A 10,463-nucleotide genomic window follows, 5' to 3' on the forward strand; every position below is an offset into this window, starting at 1 on the left:
GTAATCTGCCTCGAAATACAACCGGTTCTTCTCCTACTGCCTCCCCTCCAAATCCAGTGGCACTAGATACCTCAGCTTCGGCAAAGGCGACGGATCTTCCAACGCCGTGAAATTCACACCCCTCGCCAACGTCTCCCAAGGCGTGAAATTTACACAGGCCTTCAGCAATGGCCAGGAGGATGGTAGGTGGCTCAAGCTCTTCGAACATGTTGACGATGATACCTTTGGATTTGGGAAGATATAAGCAAAAGGAGAGGAAGTCCCAATAAACAGGGTCGTCTCGATCGAGCACCGATTCGATCATGTGTATAGCCTTAAGAGGAGATTTCCGTCCGGGGAATTTGAAAATGATGTCGGTGAGATCCTTTGAACTCTGGGTGGTTTGTTCATGGATCTTAGGGAAATACAAAAAATCAACCAGAATTGCGGCCCAGAAGAGGTCGATGATGAAGGCACGGATGACGGGTGAAACGAAAAAAAAAAATAAGTTGTTCACGGGTGAATGGATGACCCCGTTAGCTTAACGGTTTGGATTTGGATGACCCGTTAACTTAACAGGTTGGGTTTGAATGACCCGTTAAGTTAACGGGTTAAGTGAAACTCAACCCAAACCCAATAAACCCGACCCGTTTACAAGTCTACATGAAGGTAGATGAAACAGTAAATTACCCATTGTCTTTGTAGACATCCATTTATATTACTATACATAAGAAACTTGGTTTAGATCCAACTGATTAATAACGCAATCGTCGATTCAAATTCATAAGACATATCATTATGTATATCGAAAGTCATGCCTGAACAAGTTTCGCAAAGAAAAACCTCAAACGCATTAAAAAAAAAAAAGCACATTCAAATTAAAATACAACAAAAAATTGCGAAACTAAAAAAATGCACGTTCATCTCTCACGTCTATACTTTTAATCCCTCTCTTTCGGTATCCACCACATCCCTTCCCCTAAAATATAAGATCTAAATCAATAAGTGTAACAAGGGACTTTATTGTCATCATTCAAAGAAATGCTCTCTCAATCAATGACAGGGCCGGCCTCTTACGTACAAGATCTTATTTCTTGTACTGGAAAGAATGGGCTCTAAGATTGACTCAAAAAATAAACAAATTACGACCTTCATTACGCCAAGGGAGTGATGGAAAACAAAACCAGATCTCAGCACAGGCATTCCTGACAAGCTATACTGAGTCGAAACTCATAGAAGCTTACTAGTTCTTCGTTTTGATGGCCCTCCAGGGAAAAGCTTCATAATCCATCCCAAGACTCTTTCCACTACCTACATACGAGAATATAGAGAAAAATAATATTTCTATATCAGCCAATCATTTGCACTCTGGGTTTCTTTTTCTTTTCTTCTTTATATTGAGCTATAGGTAACTATCAGCTTGTATCAGAAAGACATTCGTAATTTCGGCAATAAATGTATTTAGAAGCAAAACAATCACAGAACTGTTCAGTTCTTTGAGGAATGATGTACCTGTGCTTTAAGTATAAATAATATTTATATAAAACAAAACGCATTACCTCATCACCTTCATCTGCATATGGAGCATTGTACGACATATCAACAGGAGTGGGTTGTCTGACGAGAGTATTCTCATTAGCCATACTTTGGGCTGTCAAAAGCTCTAATCTCTGAGTTTGGGCTTCAAGTTTCCGAGACAATTCATTGTTCAGCTCCTTCATTCATGAAAAGGAAAACAGTCAACATTGCAATTATTAGCTGTGGCCCCTGAAAATAATTATGAGCCAGACACAAACGAATAAAAGGTCGTACCCAGTGCACAAGGCTCCCGCTTTACGCAGGGTCTGAGAGAGGTGAATGTCGGCTAGCCTTACCCCCATTTATGGAGAGGCTGCTCCCAAGTCTCGAACCCGAGACCTACCGCTCATGGGCGAAGGCACTTGCCATCGCACCAAGTGCGACCTCTTAAGCCAGACACAAACGAATATATAAAAAAAATTGAATGACTGCTAACAATATGACTTGAAGATACATTTTGCACTAGAGTATGAGCGAGAGGCCCATAGATGATACTATCATTCTCAGAACCAAGTACACGTGCGAAGTGCATAGGCCTCTTTTGCTCACATTATTTCATATTCCATTTGTACGTTTAATGCTTTTTCAACCATGTATCAACAACAAGGCCTCAACCCTAAAATATATTACTCGGTCCCAAAGAAAGCCCTTTCTTGCTTAAAGTGGGCTACATACTAACAAGTCAAAAGTCGTAGCAGACTTCTATACTGAGTTGAAAATTAAAAATATGCTACCTTCAGCTTGGAACATTGAGATGACTCGGATGCCAAAGATTGTATCAATTCTTCTTTCTCCAATGCTAACTGAAATACCAAAGAGAGTAGAATTCAATTTAATGGACTAGATTTTACAACACAAATCTGAAGGAAAAGAAAGGAAATAAGCCTTCAAAAGTGTATCACTGAGAAAATACAAGGGGTAGATAGTTAGGAGAGGATATAAGGGGTGCATGGTACCTCGGAAATTAGTGTACTGATGTTTTCAACTGTTTGCATCTGATCGGGAGGTAGATTCACAGATGAAATGTCAAAAGTTGACTGTCCATTTTCAGGCAGCATTGGGAAACTCGAGGCATCGCCCCCTTCCTGGCCTAAGGTGTCAGGAATAGCGTCTTCATTTTCCTCAACTGGTGAACACAATACCCAGACGCACAAAGCATAATTATAAAAGAAAAAAGATTACAAAAAGGAGAAATAGCTGTCACACTTTAGTCATTCATTCATCAGTACAACTGTACAAGGCTTATTTGTGAAACATTATTCTTTGTTTTTTGTGAGCATTGATCAGCAACTTAAATTCCACAAAAATAAGTAATAAACTTGTCATACAACGACTGCAACCACAACTCCAACTTCTGTAAATTAAAACAGTTGATCAGGAATATCAATCAAAACAATGAGGAGCACTTAGGTTATCTTTGCCTATTCCCAGAATTCTGGGTATCATTTTTTCCTTTTGGAAGATATTGATTAATTAGGATTACAATTAAACAGATTTTGTGTTAATGAAATCAGGATAAATCAGCAGCAATCAGTTTATTTCAACAGTTGTCAAAAGTGCTAAGTTGATATAAAATTAATAGATAGATACCAAAAGTTATCTACAAACACAACACTAGAAATATTCTCAGAATATCATCCATATAATGCAATCATAAAAAATTTGAAGATGGAGTACTGTTCAACATATAATAACACACTCAAGCACTAATTTGAAAAACACATGGACTAAAACCCAAAAAAAAAAAGAAAAAGAACCATGGCTACGTACCAATTAACCGGATACATTACGAAACTCAGCCCTTATCATTTGGATATAGAAATATCAATTTATAAGCAAAATATCCAGAAGAGTTGAATTTACCTAGATCTTCTGTAGAAGTAGACACATCTTTGTTGTTAGTAGTACTCTTGCTGACATCAACTTTATTTCCACTTGTGGAGGCTTTCCGTAGCATAGACTGCAACAGCTTCTTCTCTATACCAGATAATAACACTGAATAAGGGGTAAGATATGCAACCATAAATAATACTAGATAAGGGTGCATTCACATTAGTGGAAAGCTTAAGAAACAACTCAATAATTTCACGACGACCTGCCCTTATTGGCACAAGGACCACTTAGCCACTTCACAGTCAAGAAAGATGGAAACAACAGCAACAAAGCCTTATCCCACTAAGTGGGGTTGGCTATATGAATCCCAGAACGCCATTGCGCTCGGTTTTGTGTCATTTCTTCTGTTAGATTGAAGTAGTCCAAGTCTTTTCTTAGAGTCTATTTCCAAGTCTTCCTAAGTCTTCCCCTACCCTTTTGGCCTTGAGCCTCTGTCTCATAATCGCACCTTCTAACCGGAGCGTCTGTAGGTCTTCGTTTCACATGTCCAAACCACCTTAACCGATTCTCTCTCATCTTATCTTCAATTTCAACTACTCCTAATTTACCTCAGATATCCTCATTCCTAATCTTGTCCTTTCTCGTGTGCCCACACATCCAACGAAGTATTCTCAAATGTAGGCCTAACAAGTTTCAATATTTATGGACATACACAATACAGTTGTCCCAGCCCCTATCGATTAAATTTAGGGCCTTTGCTACATGCAACTCCCAATATTCATAGCTTGTATTCACATTGCTAATATAACTATAACAAGAAGAACAAAAAAGTTTTAAAACTTAAAAAACACAACGGAATACATGATCACTTCTTTCAAATGCATGACTGGGAGTCTGGCTGCATTTGTGTATCTCACCAATAGTTTATAGGGCTAGTGATGTGGTGTGGAGTTACTTCACACTCTAAGCAGTTAAATAACCTTGCTAAAAGAAGTCGCTTAATTAAGCTCTTAAAATGGTGACAATGACACCAGAAAGCAGAAAATCTAGACCAGGAAATTAAAAAAGTAAGCAATTTGTCCCTGGAAAAGCCACTACAAGGTAAATACTCTACACAGAGGTATTTTTATATAGGCACACTTACCTTCCTGAAGAGCATTGATAGTTGACTGCAAATCTGAACGATCTTTTTCTAGGCTGGACATTCTTTTCCTGCACAGATTCATAAATAGTTATCTTCAGAGACATGTAGCTACACAGCATGATAATTATATGTAATGGGAGTAAGGGAAGGGGGGCCGGGGGGGAGGGGGGGGGGAGAGGAGGAGAGGGAGAGAAAAGGTGAGGCATCCCATCTAACACCATATAATACCATACTTATAATGTGATAACAATATTTTGCTAGATAACCAGAAGCACTTTGGTCCAAAAGCACATTGATAAGATCCCACCATTAGAGGAAGAGACTTTGAATCAGTTTCAAACTAGTCCTACTTCTTCAGGCACTTGTCATCTCCACTCCTTGAGCATGTGAGCATGTCCTTTCATATTATGATGGCACAACATTCTATTGAAACCCGCAAGCCCAACAATAAAGGATGAAAAAGGTGTTCACAACTTAATCCATAATCTCATAACACATAATTCTACAGCTCATTACTCAGTAGTTTGTTACATTCAGAGCCACTGTCAAAATTTCAGATTTAGTTTCTATTTTATTTTATATTTCCAAGACAAGTGTAACATTCTCCATATAAGATGGGGAGTGGTAAAATATCAAACAAGTGATTCAGAATTTGTGCACAAATTCTTAATTTACTGAACAGTAGAACGCTAACGTACTTGTACGACAAGATTTCAGCCTGTGAGTTCTCCAATTGCCTCTCCAGCTTTAGCTCACTGGACCTTAGTCTTAATGCCTACAAAAGTAAACATAAAATTTGAATTCTTTTTTATTTTATTTTAAAAAGCACTATCAACGATTCGCAATTTCAGTACCTAACTCATATTAATATGTGCATACGCACTCATATATAATCATACAAGGATAAAATTTTATGTTTGTCAAAAGTGTGAACATTAATAGTTTCATAGCTCACAATGAAGGGAAAAAAAATATCATGAGAATTTCTGCCTATTATGTCCCTTTATTCAGACAGAAAAGCAAATACAATTATAATAAGAAAGGTTTTCTCCAGATCAAAAAACTGAATCAAAATTTCTTTCTAAACTCAGTACCTAAAATCCCAACATACCAAGAAAAAACACTACCTTCTCCTCTAATCCGATAACTTCCGATGCCAATAGCTTAGCACGTTCATCAGCGGCATTACATTCTAGCTGTGCATTTGCATATTCATTTCTGACCGCATCAAGTTCCACCTGTTCACATCAAGAAATTAAAACTACTACAACATAAATTGAAGACGAGTCAAGTTCCACCTATATTAAATAACTAATAAATTAGAATGGTCCCCAGAGGTACAAGTTTGCTCTGCAATTATCAGTAGAAGGGGGATGATTGACTCTAACCAGCTGGTGTTTGATTTCCTCCTGTATATTTTCCAAGTCAGATTTTAGTTGATCAACAACAGTTCTCTGGAGAAAAAGAAAACAGAACAACAGTTAGAAGAAAGCCGTGGGCCATGGCACTATCAAATGACTTTGTCAGGGAAACACAAGGGGCATCATTTCGGATGAAGTCAGCACAACCGTCTTCATAATAGGATAAATCAGGCAAAAAGAAAGTAATACAAAGATGTTTAGTTCACAATTCATCAACAAAGTAAAAGTTATACAAATGTCAAGGTGCAATATCATGTAAAGCAGAAACACCTGTTGGTTATAACTCTCTGTCAAAGAAGAATTTTCAGCAGCCAATGACTCTGCTAAAGCACGTGAAGCCTCAAGTGCTCGTTGCAAAGAGAACTTTTCTTGTGTCAAATCTTCAATATGCTGCATAATGACAAGAAAAATACAAAAACATGTCAACAAAAAAGTATTCCAAAGAAACGATTTTGCTAAGGTGATATCACTATTCAAATAAACTTAACAAGGTTAAATCAATTTGTTCTTTTTATTTTGAAGTACTACAACCTGTGATGAATGACAAAGCCATATGACACTTGCAGTTCACAATTTATAACTGACGCATGGAAAATAAAACTTACTTAGTAGATATACCAAACAAACTTAGCATCTAGTAATTTAATGTCAAACGTTCCACTGACAAAAAAGGGACATCATTTTTTGACGTTGAAACAGTTTTTCTTTATCCATGGTCAATGAGTTTATTTGGTGTATAGGCCTTGGCCTAGTATATGTATCTTTCTCCACTGTGCTAAAGTTGTTTATTGTATTCAAAGTCTCAAAAAAGGAAGTCAAAATTTGAGAGTATAGGATTATGCGCCAGCTTAGGTAATGCACTTGAAAAGAAAGGTATGTCCATTCTTCAATATCATACATCCTTTTTGGTCAATCCCATACCATAAATATCCTAGTATCTCGATGTTTTATACTTTGCTATCATCTACATATCTTCACTATAAGCTTCTATCTATTGCCATCCAGTCACTACTCCCTCAAAAGTCACAACTATGTCATCAATACCCCTTATTACTCGTGATGTTCTCTAGTAATCAACCTATATTTTCATCCAAAAGGATGCTCATAAAAACTCAATGGACTGCTTTTGTCATGCTATGCATCGAAGAGAGGCCATAACAGCAGACTATTGAATTGATTAAGGATTCTCCGTGTTAAAAACTTAAAATGGATAAAATATCTGAATATGAGAAAGAAGTGGCACCACTGGACATATGTGTAAAAATCCACCAGCTGAAAAATAGGGACACACTACACCTGTTCCAAAGCAGAAAAATCTTCATTCTGATTAGGAGAATAAAATTCATGCTTTCTCTCCATGCTATTCCCCTCAACTGTTGGCCTCTGCTGGTCCATCCAAGCATTAGGAGAAAGTGAAGACTTCATGGAAGGCTCAGATGCATGAGGTGCACCACTTTCAAACTTTAAAAAGGGTCTCACAGTATCATCATCCATAGATGGCTTGTGGAAAGGCGATGAACCTAGAAAATTCATGCCACTTGATTTAGAACTGTTGGACATAAATGGCCCTTCTGGTTCAGGTTGTTGAGAAACAGTGCCTGAAGAAGTTTTAGACACATTAAGAGAATCAAGGAAGGATGGACGAGATCTCCGAGAATTAGTTTCAGGTGTAACTGAATACAATGATGCATGATTGGAGGAACTTCTAGAATCAGATCCAAAACCCCCCATGGATTCATATGTTTGAACTGGTGCACTCTGCCCACTAGAAATGCTACTGGCAAAGCTGCTAAGCTTTCCTTCCCCAAATTTATAACTCAGAGAATCACTTAAGTCCTCACTACTACCACGGATGTTTTTACCAACTTCAGAAGCAAATCCTCTTATGCTGGGACTGGGTTCAACCAAGTCTGCCATGACATCTCAAAACATAATACAGTAAGCATATTCCTCAAAGACAAGAGTTGGAAATTATTCACAAATACACTGATTTTAGATCAGAACACCAAAAACCAAAATCCAAAAATGTACAATTACCTTCATAAAGTGAAGACGGTGCAGGGCCACCAGACACTATGCTGACATTAGAGGCTTCACTCTGTAGTAATGTGCTGACAGAGTTCTGAGATGAGATTTTTGCAACAGATGGATGTGAAGAACCAGAATCCATTAAAGATGTAATATGTTCTTTGGACTGAAATTCATTCCTTCCATAAGAACTGGAGTGACTTGTATTGCCCGCAAAATCTTGATTTGCTTGTGGGCGTGGAGCAAAAGACTGGTCAGATGTTGTCCCACCTAAGGCACCAGTATATTTTTCAAAATCATTACTTATCCCATTAGTCCCATGGCGATTATTAACGGCCAGTGGTCCCCCAAACCCTAAAACACCATATCTCAGATATTCTTGATCAGCATGTTTCTGTACTTGATCTCCAGAATATGCATTAAACTCAGAGGTTGAAGGACTGCTGTGTGTATTATTATCCACGGAAGCTTGTTCATTTTTTTGCAAAAAATCAATCGCGTTGCTATCATTGTTCAATAATACAGAAGAAGTTTCAGTAAAAGCACTACTGGGCCCATCAGATGTACCAGCACCATCAGAGGCTGTAACTCGTACATGTTCAGTTTCTAGAGATTGTTTCTCGTTTGAGCTAACTTCAGAAGCATCGATTTGGCTAGTGGATGAAGCCTTCTTAGCTCGGTCTGCTGCTTTTTTCTTCCGAAACTCCTCCAGCTGCAAAAGCAGAGGAAACCAAATATGTGTGAAATTCTACAATCAAATAAAAATATTTGGTATGAAATTTGTCTCTGAAATGACTAAATATTTGTTAAAGTCGCGTTTCTAAACTAAGAAAAAGTGAACTATAGAGACCCAGAACTAAGATTTGATCCGTCTATCAAGGGACCTAGAAGCTTAGAGAACTTCTTTTTGAAGAAACAAAACAAAACTTTGTCAAAGTACGGCGGATCATTGACACTTTAAGTTTATTGTGCTCTTCTTCTTCCTCTTTCTTTTTCTTACCATAAGGAGTCTGTATATGAAGAATGCTTATGAAATAACCATGACAGCCTAGCCTTATATGCAAATTCAAAACCTACCTGTTCTACGTCTTTGTTTCTTACGTCACGTAACTAAAATACTGCTAAATCAGTTTGTTCCTGCTAGCTCAAAACAAGATACAAGGGTTCATCGTAGACACCCAGAAGCATCAACATTCAATATATTCCCAATATCCCGTTCTGTTTCTAAACATGTAACCCAATCAAAACGGATTCCTAGACCACAAAAATGTGCGTTTGTAATCGAATTTCTATCATCAGCAACAAATTAACTACATTATGACAGCTACAAAATATGAATTACGACCGTTCACAATCAAACTCGACAAGTGGATTAAGATTTGACATGAAAAATCAATCATTTCGCATTTCGAATTGCATATACATACACAGACCCAAGCATGCATACAAATGCAAAATGAAACATTTCGTGCGAGATCGAAATTGTAATCGAATAGAAACATTACCCGGCGCTTTCCGGCTTCCAAAAGATCTTGCTTTCGCGAGTTGGGCAGTACCTGAGCCGAAGCCATTCAATCAATCCCCCAAAACTCAAACAATTTCAAACATATCAAATGCCCAATTGCCACCACCGCCTCCCCCACAAACCCCTAACGAACCAAAACCCTACGTGCCAACAACAAAACCCTAAAAAATTACAGCGTATCCGGATCAGGGAATCAAGGAATGAGGCGCAATTCAACGCAATTCAAACTGTCGGATAATTTCGAATTGCAAAATGTAAAAATCGAAATATTGTGGGAGAAATTGGGAAAGTAAATATGAAGCCCTAATTTTTGTACGGACAGAGAGTCCGATCTGATCGGAGAGAAGGAGAGCTCGATGAAATTCTTTGGTTCTGGCAGATCTCCCCCGCTTTGCTCTCTCTCTCTCTCCTCCCTCCCCCTCTCTCTCTCGCTTTTCTGTGCGTTTTGTTTTTTCAATTTTTCAATTTTTCAATTTTTCAATTGTTCAATTTTCCAAGTTTATTATTTATTTTGGTGTATTTTGTTGGGGTAGAGTTGAAGAGATGATTGTTGTAATCAAGGTATTAAATATCGATGATATCGGAAATATCGGTAATCTGAAAACACAAAAATATCAATGGAAATATTGGGATAATATCGATATCGATAAAAATAATATGGAAACTACGGAAATTGTAAGAAAAACTTGGAAATTTTTATTGAAACTTTGCAGGATGTTTATTTAGTCAATTATCTATTAGTTTATCATAAAAAATTGGAAGGAATGCATTGCATGATGGATTTAACATTATCAAGTTGATTATTTAGCGAGCTGGCAAACATTGTGAGTGTAGAAAATATGTAGTAATTAATGAAAAAAATTTAAACACACCATAATCATTTATATATAATGAATTAGTACAATATTTTACACTTTATACATTGCATGGTAAGATACATGAGTGACTTAGTACC

The 10,463-nt window shown here is 37.4% G+C and overlaps 1 protein-coding gene across 3 annotated transcripts; it reads right to left on the bottom strand.

The window, feature by feature from the left end:
- Positions 1 to 753: 753 nt before the first annotated feature.
- On the bottom strand, positions 754 to 9,980 carry LOC126606966 (protein BLISTER). Of its 3 annotated transcripts, none has more exons than XM_050274380.1 (13): positions 9,489 to 9,980; positions 7,993 to 8,695; positions 7,252 to 7,877; positions 6,226 to 6,345; positions 5,923 to 5,988; positions 5,662 to 5,772; positions 5,233 to 5,309; positions 4,535 to 4,602; positions 3,421 to 3,534; positions 2,514 to 2,683; positions 2,292 to 2,360; positions 1,539 to 1,694; positions 754 to 1,290 (listed from the first exon to the last, which is right to left on the bottom strand). In XM_050274380.1, the coding sequence occupies exons 1-13, from the start codon at positions 9,552 to 9,554 to the stop codon at positions 1,210 to 1,212; spliced, it is 2,427 nt and encodes an 808-aa protein (XP_050130337.1). In that variant the 5' UTR covers positions 9,555 to 9,980; the 3' UTR covers positions 754 to 1,209. The 3 variants fall into 3 exon arrangements, with proteins under 3 accessions (XP_050130337.1, XP_050130340.1, XP_050130339.1); XM_050274383.1 differs by having other exon boundaries at positions 7,252 to 7,553; positions 9,489 to 9,979; XM_050274382.1 differs by having other exon boundaries at positions 7,252 to 7,865; positions 9,489 to 9,979.
- Positions 9,981 to 10,463: the final 483 nt, after the last annotated feature.

The sequence above is a fragment of the Malus sylvestris genome, chromosome 16 (genome assembly GCF_916048215.2).
Source record: "Malus sylvestris chromosome 16, drMalSylv7.2, whole genome shotgun sequence".
NCBI lineage: Eukaryota > Viridiplantae > Streptophyta > Magnoliopsida > Rosales > Rosaceae > Malus > Malus sylvestris.